The 13,937-nt window shown below is 32.5% G+C and overlaps 1 protein-coding gene across 1 annotated transcript in view; it reads left to right on the plus strand.

Moving 5' to 3' along the window:
• LOC130447243 (sperm-associated antigen 6-like) overlaps window positions 1-13,937 on the plus strand; it is a 68,798-nt gene that overhangs the window by 7,740 nt on the left and 47,121 nt on the right. The window contains exons 5-6 of the mRNA XM_056783951.1: window positions 157-423; window positions 2,969-3,318. Of these exons, the coding sequence (XP_056639929.1) occupies window positions 157-423; window positions 2,969-3,318 (617 nt within the window). The remainder of the gene's footprint in view (window positions 1-156; window positions 424-2,968; window positions 3,319-13,937) is intronic.

Here is a 13,937-nt window from a genome sequence, read left to right on the forward strand (position 1 = left end):
CACACTAAAATCCAAATAGGTTCCAATAAGAGACCAATTTCGTGAAATTGGTCGGAAACATTAATGTCCATACTGTTCAGATATTATTTTCTATTAGGTTAAGATACTATCAACATTGAAAATTAATGATATAATTATTGTTGCTTGTAATTACAGGTTCCTGTGCAAAACACAGTTTAGATATAGCTGAGGCCGTAGTCGAAGCGGAAATATTTCCCACTGTCTTGTTACATTTGGCACACCCGTGTCCTGGAGTTCGCAGAAATGCTGCTTGTTTAGTACGAGACATCGTCAAACAATCCCTGGAATTAACTCAATTGGTTGTTAATACTGGCGGAATTGGTGCTTTAATGGAAGTATTGTATCAAAACGATAGTGGAGGTGCCAAAATGCCGACCATCGTAGCCTTGGGATTTATATCAGGTAAATAATCTTGATAAAAACAATTATATAAATATTTGTGTTGGCTAGGTACAATTGAAACTTTAAAAAGGTTCACTTGGCAAACTTATATGTGAACTTTCGTTTTGATTTACGACCTGTAACTGACAAATAATCTCTGAAACTTGAAAGTTTATCCTGTATATTTGGAAGTTGATAATTTTGGAAAAATATTAAGCCGTGTTTACCCTTGAATCTTCAATACATTGTCATCTATTTGATGGTGGTGCGTTATTTCTAAAATCAAGAGTGTCATCAAGATATACGAAGATGTATTGATATCTAGTTAGCCTAGACCAGTTCCGTGCATAAACAAACTATTGCGTTACCGCAGCAACGATCAATAACTTATTAGAAGTGTAAGTGTAAAGTTTGACGTCAAAAAAGTGAACCAGAGTTACGCAATAAATAAAAAGAAAAAAGATGTCCGCCGAAATTGTGAAAATCGAAAAATTGGATTATCGAACCATCGTCATCAAGTACCTGTATTTAAAAGGGTTAAGAGTTAAGCAGATTTACGAAGATATACTTGGTGATCAATGTCTTTCGTATGCGACCGTGAAAAATTGGACTGAAAGTTTCAAAAAAGGTAAATTTTCCATTCAAGATGATGACCGATCGCGAAGGCCAGTTTCTGTGTCAGTCCCCGAAAATATCGATCCAGTTCATGACATGATTTTATCAGACCGTCGAAATGGGCTAAAACGGATATCTGAAGTACTGAAAATTTCTTACGAACGCGTTAATGGTATAGTTCACATCAATTTGGATATGAGAAAAATTGCTGCAAAATGGATTTCCAAATGTTTGAAAGTTGACCAAAAGCGTGCAAGGGTAGAAGCATCGCGTTCGATCTGTGCTCGATTTGAAAACGATGTAGACTTCTTAAACCGAATTCTTACTATGGATGAGACTTATGTACATTTCTACGATCCCGGAAGAAAGCAACAATCGATGGAATGGCGACACTCTGGTTCTCCAAGACCTAAAAAGGTTCGTGTCCAAAAATCTGCTGGAAAACTTCTTGCCTCAGTTGTTTGGGCTTGCCATGGAGTAATCATGAGTGATTTTTTGGATAATAACTGGGGATTACTATTCGACATTACTGAACACTCTACGTGAAAAATTAAAGAGAAAAGACGCTATTCAAAGGTGTTTTGATTTTGCAGGACAACGCCCCTGCACATCTCATATTGCCATGCAAAAAATTCGTGATTTAGGGTTTGAATTACTAGAGCACCCCCCTTATTCACTAGATTTGGCTCCGTCCGACTATCATCTCTTTCTTTAACTGAAAAAAAATTTAAAAGGTCGTAAATTTTCTTCCACGAGGAAGTAATAAGAGCTGTGGAGGAATATATCCAAATAAGAGGAGAACATGTTGAGGTTTAAAATATTTTGACATTGAAATTTTGTTCTGTAGTAGGCTTAGAATTTTTCAGTATATCCTCGTATACATATATAGAGGGTGTCTCATAAATAATAACTTTTTCAATTTTCACTTTGTTTATTAACTAATCATATAAAAAGAAAGCCTCAATATTCGAAGTATAGCCCATCCTATTCTAAGATTTTGTTTCAATGGTCAACAAGCTCTTGGTAAAACGATTCTTTGAGCTTAGATGAAAAAAATTGACGCAAACATCTTCTCTGTTTCAAATTTAGTTTCAAGCAAGAATTTTGCCATGGATATGAATAAAATGTAATCTGATATATGGATATGACAGGAGTTCAATACCAATACCTTCAAGTTCTTCGATCGTATTCCTCGTAATTTTCACAGTATATGAGATATATATTGAGATCTCTCTGTGGTGAGCATTTTCGGTCGGATATAGAAACACCCTGTAGAATTTCACTTCTATATCTTTTCTTTCTTATATCCAATAAATAACTCTTGTACCGTATTATTCAAAGGATTATCTCCATTATTGCATATCAATTCTCAGTATCCAAATTCCATCTCCATCGAGATTATTCTCTACTAACATTGGATATTAGCTTCGTCGTTTCAGTTCAATCAACGAGAGGTATCTCTAATTCTTGGTGTAACATGTATATCTTTTTTCGAATACTCAATATCCCTTTCAAATTCGTTACAATTTTTACCCGGTTTTATTTATTTTCAAAAGTTTTTTTCCAAGATGGAGCTTTCAAACAAAAACATATTTCGGTGTACATTCCTACTATATCCTATCGGCAAATACACAATTCATTTCGAAGAGGGCTGCATGTTTGGAGAAGACTATAAAAATCAAAAGAAGAAAGGAGCTTACGGAAATTTCATTGTGGAGACTGAAGCAGCTGAAGCTGAATGGCTCAATCTCCAAAATAAGCTTGATATGTAGCAGCTGTAGTATTATATCGAGAAAAGAACTTTATAAAAACTGTCTTGCTAGAACTACTAATGAAGAGAATATCAGTGTCAGGTTTGAAATAAATCAGATTATTTGCAATAGAGAAGTTATAATTAATAAACCACAAAAATGAGGTTGTTGCAAGTTTTGAATCGGTAATATTGTTTTAGCTCATTCGGAACATTTGGCAATGTCTGTATTAGGCTGTAAAGTTATTGTCATATTAGCTGAAATTCTTGAAACATCCACCGATGATTCACTATTGGCCGCTACCACGTGGACTATTGGACAAATTGGTAAACATAGTGCGGATCATTCACAGGCTGTTGCGGCAGCAAATATATTTCCGAGACTTGTTGCTCTGCATGAAAGTGATAAATCTTCGGATGATTTGAAGTACAAATGTAAAAACACATTGAAATTGTGTCTTCAGAAATGTTTGTTGGTCGACGCTCTGGAACCTTTGTTGTACAGCGCACCGTCACAAATATTAAAATACGTTCTTGGGCAGTACAGCAAGGTAAGTGATGAATCATATTATAGTTTGGAATGAATACGAAAATAATTAACATGAATTTACAATACGAAAACATAGTTTCGAACACATGTTGATACTATGATATGAACACATATTACTAACAAAAGTCACTATTAGACCAGAGATAGTGACGCATTCGTTTGCAAAATTGTTTTAATTCGTATTCTTTTTTAAAGTCCGGGAGATGTTCCTTATTAGAAGAGTATAAGATGACACTTGGTATCTTTTGGAATTAAAAAATTAAATTTCTAACCTTTACTGGCAAATAGCTACCTACTTATCGAAAAAAGATTATGATACAGCTATGTAATCTTAAATATACAGGGTTTATGGCCCGTAAAAACCTTTTTCTATAGTTCTCTATTGCTTATAATTATGAAAGACCAAGAAAATACCAAAAAATTGTATCAGCTCGGGTAAATTTATTGTAATGTTTTTATTATTTATTCATACTATCGGTAGGGTGAATTTATAAACACTATGTTTTACTCATTTAATTTATTTAAACAATTGGACTAGATTTAATTAACTTATACAATAATTAATTATTCACTGATACAGAACGAACTTATAGAATTTATTTAAATTATTCGGTTAATTTGCGTTCTGTTCATTATGACTATTTATTATAAACTGACTAAACTGTGCTAACCAAACTCGTTTATATACGCAAAACGAAATTCTCAAAAATTCTAGGAAATGAACAAACAAAACAAATAAATAAAAAGCCCCTTCTAGAAATTAGTTAAAAAACAATGTAAACAAATCGTCTCCTATGATAGAAACATATATATAAACAAACTTCAAAGAAAAACCATTTCTGCCAAATTTTAAAGCTCTATTATAACTGGATAGGACCGGATTCTGGACCCATATCGTGGACCTATAAAAATAGCTTTCATCTATGCCAGGCTAATTGTTTGACACTCAAATAGATTTGTAAGTTTCCAAATAAATAAATTTATATCCACCCTCTTTCAACATATTGGATTACAAGAGTAAATGATGATTTTACGATTATTTTTGAATTTTTTTGTAACCTTTCGAAATTACCTGTCAATAAATTAATGAAAAATATTTGAATTAATCAATATTTATTTGATCTGAAATTTGTACTATTTATCTAACTAGAAGTGAATAATATCGTAGTCCCCAAAATAAATCAGCTTTGACGATTTAAATTTGAGGAAAAGTTTAGTGGGGTGAGGAAATTATGATTATATGTATCATTAATTTTTTTAATTATATATTTTTAATTCGACTAGGTTATATCAAATTACAAATTATGAAATGAAGCAAAATACTAATTAAATTAAATTAAAAGTTTCAATAAGCAAAAATGTACAAAAACCGAGTTTTTATTCAAAATCAGGAAATTACGACAAGGGAGTGACAAAACAAATCATAACCTAAAAAAATTTCGTAACAAAACCTTTAGTTACCAGCTAGCTTTTCGCTACGTTTTCTACCTCTAAAAGCATACTTAACTATGCCATCAAAATTGAAATATTATAATCAACTTTTTTATTCTTCACTGTAATGGAATGATTGAATAAAATGTAATATTTAAAAAATTACAATGAAATCTTCTTCCAACAAGCTTGAAGTCAATTCGCCATTCCGAACAAGTAACCGTACTACCAAAAAATACTGCAAGTATTACCAAAGTCCTCATAAATAGTTCTTCCAATATTAATTGCAGAAGACAGTTATGAGACAAATAATCAATATTTCATAAATATGCACGGCACTCATACCAAATTAAGAAATGGAAAATATTGCTTACTCCCCATATAAAATTCGGTAAACATCTAAGAAACCGTCAGTCCACGTGTACGTATCATCTCCAATGTTTACCAATGAAAACATTGAATCGTAACGTAAATATAAATGCATTTTTATTAACCGAAGCCGTATGAACACAATTTCTTCGAAATATTCCTGAAGAAAGTCAGCGATAAGTAGTGGCGTCGTTTGGTGAGATTCATTTAATTCATAAATTTCTTTAAATAAATAGACATATGGGCGTTCTTTAGGGCAAATGAAGACAAAGAAATTGCACAGTGTAGTGAAAATAAAAGCAGGTATGAATTTAATAATAGAGATTTAGATATACAAACACAGCGAGGAAAATATTCAGCAATCTGATAATGCAACCATAATCAGAATTGCTGAATTAACTAAAGTAAATATAATTCACAGAAACGAAAAACTAGTGAAGAAAAACTGAAATCAGTTGACAAAGCTACTCATGATTCTATACGTAGGATAATTTATAGTTTATATAAGAAGAACAGGGTTGCGATTTTAGAAGTAATACTAATATTAGGAACATTGCATTAAGTTTTATCAGCATGTGGTTTTAAACATAAAAAACTGAATAAACGGATGGCAATAACCGAATCGTCAAGGATCGTTCGATGGCGACAAGATTATTTGCGTTAGATTAAAGACTACCGAAGTTCTAATAGGTAAATCGGGTACAAAAAGGGCTGAATTAACGTCTGGTACCCTGTTTAAACCAAACTACCCAACAGGCAGGTACATTTTACTCGTCTATTTACGTTTTATAATTTATTGTACAGTTGTAGTAAACTCACAAGGTATATTAATGATTTTTTTCAAAGTTCCAAGTAGAACTATAATTAAGTACATCTGTCTAAATAACAGCGTATAACCACCATGCCGCCGCCCGCACCGCTTGCAGCCGCGCCGCCCGCACCACCTGCCGCCGCGCCGCCCGCAATGTTCTTTTGTTTCAACTCTCCTCTCACTCAATTAAGTGAAACCACATAAAATTGCCGAAAAACTTATTTTGCCAGCAGCTCTTGATATGGTTGAAATTATGGTTAATAAGCAGGAGGCAAACAAGTTGAAAAACATACCATTTTCTGATATAATTTCACGCATGATATTCAAGAACAAGTAATCGAAAAATTAAAGCAAACATTTTGCTATGCAGTTTGACGAATCTACAAATGTTTCAGATTGTGCTCAGTTTGTAGTATTTGTGGGCTTAGAAACAGACGAGAATATCATGGAAGAAATCTTATTTTGCATAGCATTTCCTGCAAACACTTCTGGCCAGTGTTTGTACGATATGTTTTTAGAAAGCACTTGCGACTACAATATTTATTGGAAAAATGTATCGCTATTTGTAACGATGGCGCTAAAGCTATGACTAACAAAAATAGCGGACTCGTTGTGAAATTAAAATCGATAATGCCAAACATATCCTGGACTCACTGTTTTTCTTCATCGATAGGCTCTAGCTGCTAACGTAGTATCTTCTGATTTAAATGACGTGCTCAAGGAGGTAATAAAAATTGTGAATTATAGCTTGCAAACCCGGCTATTTAGAATCGTTTGTGAAGATATGGACTCGCTTCATCAAAATCTCCTTTATCACACAGAGGCCAGGTGGTTATCCAAAGGAAAGGTATTGACAAGAGTTCTTGAACTGAGAGCTGAATTGTTAATGCTCTTACAAGATGCAAAATCTGAATATGTTAATCGTTTTTGTGACCCTATTTGGCTCTTGAAATTAGCATTTTTGGCAGATCTTTTTAGCCACCTTAATAATTTGAGCAAGCACCTCCAAGGTCGAGAAAAAATATTTTAACAGCTAAAGATAAAGTCAAAGCATTTCACGCAAAACTTCGTTTGTGATTATCCTCTCTGCAAAACAATATATTTGAGCCTTCCATGTGTTCAGAAGATTGTTGAAGGTTACGTATCAAACCAAAGTCTTGTAGTTTAGGGCTCACATTCCTTGCCTGATACAGAGCTTGCATAATTTACAAGAGAAACTTTTGACATACTTCCCAGACTTGCAGTCTGAAGCTGACAATGGGCGTAGATGGATTTTAAACCCTTTTTTGGGCAAGTCAATAGATCTGGCTGATGTTACCACAAATATGAAAGAATCTCTTTTAGATTTAGCTGCTTATGACATGCTTGAAATGGAATTTTATTCCTAAAGTGTCGACGTGTTTTGGATAAATAGAAAACACGAATATTCGGAGCTAGCAAGGGAAGCTCTAAAATTATTAGTGCCATTAGCCACTTCATACCTGTGTGAAACTAATGTTTTCTGCAATGGTAGACATTAAGACTAAAAAGATAAATAGACTGTAATTAGAATTGATTTGATTATTAACGTTTCAAAAATAACACTACGATTTGATAAACTTTTGAAAAATAAACAAGCCCATTCTTCTCACTAAAATTGTGTTCTTATTGTGTTCCTTGCCTTTTTCTTTCAGTTGGCCACCCCCCGACTAAGGCTTCGCGACCCCCCTAGGGGATTGAAAAACACTGCCTTAGAGAATAAATACTCAGATACCGTCCTCAGTTATTTCGTTTTTTGTCCTATACAGAGGTGAACAAAAATAATTAAAACTCAAGTTTTATTTAGAATACACTATTGATCGAATCGTTGACGAGAATATTTACGAACATTCAGATGCTGCCTCATCTACTTCTACATGGTGTTATTTCGCAAAATATGTTTACCATGATATATGGGCATCATATTGATATATCGTTTTATAATCTCTTTCTCATTCAATCATTTAAAATATGAGAATTGATGTCAAGAAACCGAATCTAAAAATAGAAATGTACTTAGGCGTACTGGACTATAATAAAATGGAAATAATCCCTTTTAATAAAACAGTTAGTTATGACAGAATTTTTTTCATCATTCGTAGATTGTAGTAGATTTGAAAATTGAAATTGATTACACTTAATAATCGGGCATTACTGTCTATAGACTAGACTGATTTTAGATTAAAAAATAACAGATTATTGAAAGTGCAAACAAATTTTCTTTTTAACTGATCGGCTACTACTATGAAATTAAAAAAGTTTTCATCTTTTTTAAAAATAGTTAAATCAAAATAACGATAATTAGATTGCAGTAGTAATTGTTGAAGGTCTGTTGCGTATAAAAGCCGCAAAACAACGTGCAATGCAATGCAGGACTCAATATTTCTTGATCAAAAGCATGCACAGATGAAGTTCAGCAGATTTTTTCATGAAAGATATCGCACTCGTAATTTTATCGATTAGGTGCCATTTTTATTGAGTCTAAGTTTTAATTTTATAGAGAAATGAGTTTCTATACTGCTCATATCACGTTTTATTTTCCTCTGGAGTTTTTTAAATATTTCTTCATCCATTCTCAACTAATTTTTTTTATATTTTCTCGTCTAATTCTCTAGCTAAACAGTCCATCAGACTCCAAAAGCAAGGCAGAGGCAGATATAATTATTGCCAGTGTTTGAGTTTGGAAAATTGTTTACTTTTGGAATTTTGATTAGTGACAACCATGATGCAATGGTAGGAGACTTGCATAATGTCAAACGACTTGCAATATTCCTCTATGTAATATTTTGATCTAGAATTGTATGCAATTTCTTGCATGTTGGCTTGCATCATATCAAGCGGCCTTAAGCAACAAGTTTGAAAAAGTTGTTGAATTTTTTTAGCATTTATCAATTTTTTTACAGAACCGTCGTTGCTTGATTCGAAACAAAAAAAGTCAGTTAAGTAAGCAGCAGCTTCCCCACCTTGCCAAGCTAATTCTACCGCGGCTATGTTATAGAATTTCCCATTCAGGGATATTTTCATTCCATAAATTCATCATTTTCGATATTTCTATGGAACTCAATGCTGTCGAGCTTTGTTTCCTGTTACAGGGATCTGCAGTTTCCGTTGTATAGAATCGCAAGCAGCTTGCGCTTGTTGAAATACAACACTTTTGAATGGGTTAATATAACTTCTATTTCTTTATAATATTCTTTTTGTAATAGTTGACTTATTAGGTTGTACCTGGTTATGACCGTAGTTTTTAAACTCTGAACCATCTTTTCCTCTCATGTTCACAGCCCAATCCTTCAAAATCAATGCCAATTTTTCCGCCGTCTGATTTCTATGTAATTGATACTTTCTATAGTTGCAAAAATCCATAAATGCTTTCCTTACAAGTTTTTTACCAATAACTGTATTTTTGCTATGTTTGATTCTATAATGTCATTAATATTCCCTTCAATATTACAATCAAATCGTGATAAATTGAAATATGAAATATTTGAATTGTTAAAATCGAAATAGATCAATAAGTATCCATGGCAACATGATGAAGTGGAAACAAATGAAAATGATTTCAAATTAATTAATTTCATTGGATTTCTGCTGGAGCAAAAAGATTATTCTCATAAAAATTATTGATAAAAACAAAACAATTACTTTGCAAAACAAATAACAATGAACGCGATGTATTCGCAGTTCAATGCAATCAACCTATATTTATTTGAAGCGTGTTTTGGAATCCGCTGACCATGTTAATATTGTTTAATGCTATTTGGAATCCGCTGATCGTGTGGCAGTGTCGGGCACATTTCTAAAATCTGTAGAAACGGTTGCTTCTCATAATTAGCCAATAATAATGAATTTAGTATTTTCACTGTCACACTGTTACAAACTAATATTAATTCATTAAAATCATTAAAATTCAATAAAATAATATGCAATGGGGTAGATTATATATATATATATATATATATATATATATATATATATATATATAATATATATATATATATATATATATATATATATATTTATATATATATATATATATATCTATATATATTTGAAAATATGTAACTCCCATTTCAAGGAATTGTCGTCTGCAATTTTATCCCTGTTGGTAAGTTATGACTTAAACCATGTGAGAGGTGTTCCCTGAAACCTGTTAATAATAATATTATGATAAAACAATCAAAAGCGTTATAAAAATCACAAAAAGTTGTTTCAGTTGAGTGATGGCTGTTTAGGCTAGAGTACAAATTATTTAGGAGGAAGAATATTCTGTACCTTGAAACAAAAAGGGCCAATGTCTATTTTCGTCAAATGACAGGAAACCCAATTTAAATTTGAGGAATTGGCCATTTTTGCATTTCCAGTAAATAACTTTGGCTGTGACAAAATATTTGAGTTTCAATGATCTAATAATAAGAGGACTTTGGTCCTATATGTCGCATCCTGAATTCAATTGTGCATTTAACTCAAATTTTGAAATTTTGGACATTGGCCCTTTTTGTTCCAAGGTACAGATATCATCATTTATACATTTGTTACTTAAAAACCCAAATTGATGGGTAGTAAGTATTTAATATTTAAACAGAAATCATAAAAGCCTCTTTTTGACCAATCTTTCTATGATCTTAGATAACTTGGGAAGTAGTGCAATTGGGTGTTAATTCGTTGCTTGATTTTTATCTCCCCATTCATGCAGAGGTACAATTATAGCCGTCTTAAGGCAATTGGAAAAGTCTCATTAAATTGGTAAGGTGATTTAATGAGCAATCGGGTAGACATTTTAATCGATTCAGACTAATGTAACAAAAGCTTCTATTTTCTTCTTTCTTGTCTAACGATATGATTAATTAATCTAATCCGTGAAAAATTAAAATACTTCAGGGTGTCCAAAGAATCAAAATAAGTGTTGGTTTAGAATTGGGTCACCTCCCACAGCAGGGTCAAAAAAGATGTGTTTAAATTTCGATCAGTTTATAATGACTATGAATATAGTAATAGCCCCTTCAAGTACAGGTATGGATAATAATAGAAGAATGGCTGTAATTATGACTGCTCAAACAAATAAAGGTATACGGTCTAATGACATACCTTTAGGCCGTATATTAATGACTGTGGCAATAAAATTAGTTGCTCCTAAAATAGAAGAAATTCCTGTTATATTTAGTTTTAAAATAGCTAAATCTACTGGTGGCGAGCATTTTTTAGTATAGTAATTCAATTCAAAAAAGAAAAATTATAACAGGAGAGTATTAGATATCATTGATTTATACAGTAAAGGAAGAAATTACAATTAACCGACCGCATTTGAAGAAAAACAAAATGCTTTTTCTTCAATAGAACGTCCTTTTGCACACTCTGCATTGCATTTCACTAGATCTATCACCTAGCGATTTTTCCTGTTTCCAACCCTTAAAGATTTATTTGTATCAGAGAGTTTCATCAGACAACGACGTTACTGCAAACTTAACGCCTACTATCATAGGAGAAAGATGGCAATTATTATTTAGTTACGTTAAAAAAGGTTAGAGCATAGCTATAGATTTAAGGACCAATATTACAACTTAGAACAAGAACAATTTGAAATTGCAATTTCCTTAACAACGAAGTAGTGCTTTTGGTTAACCTTGTGAAGAAACACAAAGAAATGTTTTAGATAGAAGCAAAACAAATTTAAAAAATATATTGGACAATTTAAAGATTTGCTCTAGGAAGAATAACTTGGCGCCTCGAGAATATTGATACTTTTTTTCATCAGCATCATCGAGTTCATCAAATAAGAAGAGCAAATTGTCAAGCATTTTACCAAATGTCTTTATAATAGCGTGAAAATGTGAGCAATTTGATAAAGTTAGGTTCGGATCTTCTCTTTCATGTTGAACCGAAGTTTAAACTACCTGGTGACTGACGGTAACGTCTAAGCCGAAGTTTGTCTGTAAACGCCATCTAGAAAAGACGAAAAAAACAGTATCTGTGGTTTAAAGTGACGTTTGAGGTTTAAACTTCACTTGAAAACGTGGGCCTAAAAGCAGATTTGAAAAATAAGATTTAATGAGGGAAAAAATGTCTAATTTCTTTATTAGATAGGAAACTTTTCAGACAACTCTCTTAGATACATACATTGTGATCTCTCTCTTTGTACGCACACTTCACAGTCACAGTCAAAGTGAAATAAGTCAAGTTGTAAAGTAAATATTTTCTGGTTCTCAATTAACCCATTTAATTGCAGCTCTCTCCTTAGGGCCCATTTTACAATCTGGAGATTAAAATAACGTTTAAACTCTGGCTGAAACCAAGAATAAACAAGAAAAGAGAACAAAGAATAAAAAATATCTTGCAATTTCTCTCGAAATGAAGTAGTGCTTTTCGCTGAAGAAATTCAAAGGAACAGTCGGAAATAAAAAAGTGATGCGGTTAAAGGTTGAGAGGAGTTGGCAAGAGAATTTAATAATGGAATTAACAATGTCATGCTTTCAATAAAAATACAACAAATTTACAACAGTAATGATATGCTCTAGGACGAATTACTTTTTGTTTTCTCGGCACGTCGACAATATTGATACTTTCTTCATTAACATTGTCGAGTTCATCAAATATGAAGTGCAAATATTCACTCATTTCACGAAATTCTTTATAATTTCGTAAAAATGTGAACACTTTGAAAAAGTTAGGTTCGGATCCCCCGTTTCATGTTTAACTTATAGTTTAGAATACTCCCTCACCGCCATATATTATAAAAAATTATGTTGAAGTATAAATACTATCTCAGAAAATACTGATAAACGCGCAAGCTTTGACTAACAAAACTGATTTCACAAAAAAAGTAAATTTGGCGACAAGAAATGGTTTCGTCAATGATAAATATATTTTACAAGAATCTCAAGAATTCTTACACACACGGGTATTTTTATCTACGTTATAACCTGAACGACTACAACATGTACTAGTTAGGTAACATTAGGTTATGTTCTTTTTAATAATTAAATATTATGTTTCTTTGTTTTTTCTTTGGATATTAGAAGTGTTAAAAAAAGATAATATTATATCTGCACTTCGCATTAGTTAAATCTTCAAGTTCAGTTGCTAATGAATGGTAGAAACGCAATTTAGATAGAATTGTTACCCAAGGATATCTATAAACCCATTTGGAATGAAAATCATTCAATACTTGAATACCATGAATCTCTGACAATAATGAGAATAACATTATTTTCTAAAAATAATAAAGTGATGTTAGATTAAGGGAGTTTTAATACATTCATAGTCACATATTATGAAATATATCAACAGATCTTACAAAAATAGATGAGTTGCTTTCTCTTTCAAGAATATTGTACTACGAGGGGTATCTAAAAAGTGTCCGACATCAACATGAATACTTATTAATATCGGTTGATAAATATATTTGCGTAAGTTGAGGGATTCTCACCAAACTTTCAGCCATTTTGGACGTATAGTATGGAAATCATATAAATTTTGTTTTGTTTTCAAAAGGCCACGCAAGAGCAGTTCGATACTATTTACAGAGACTCTGCACCTTCATTAACGACCGTAAATTGAGCAGATGATTCAAAACATATCCATTTCAGCTGGGCTGACGAGTTCAGCACGGCTAAAAACTACGACAATCGCGATATTACCAAAAATTTTACCAAATAGTACTAGAAAACCGTCAGATTAGGCTTAGATAGTTAGAAGAGGTTATCAGCAGGTCAAAAAACTGCATATGCTATACACCGATTAGAATTAGATTAGAATTATGCATGCGTAAGCCATTCGCGCGGTAGATACCACGTTTCCTCACCTTGAACCATTCGAATGAACATTTCCTATGCCTTATAGCATCGATTCATAACTGTAGATGAAATTTGTTCCTTCGCTTCACTGCTGAAATAAAAAAAAACAGTGGATAGTGGATTGCGATGACGAATCTGCTCGGAAACAGGCAAAACAAGTTTCATTGACCGGAAAAGTGATGACGATCATTGCTTGAGATA

Source organism: Diorhabda sublineata, chromosome 8 (assembly GCF_026230105.1).
Source record: "Diorhabda sublineata isolate icDioSubl1.1 chromosome 8, icDioSubl1.1, whole genome shotgun sequence".
Lineage (NCBI taxonomy): Eukaryota > Metazoa > Arthropoda > Insecta > Coleoptera > Chrysomelidae > Diorhabda > Diorhabda sublineata.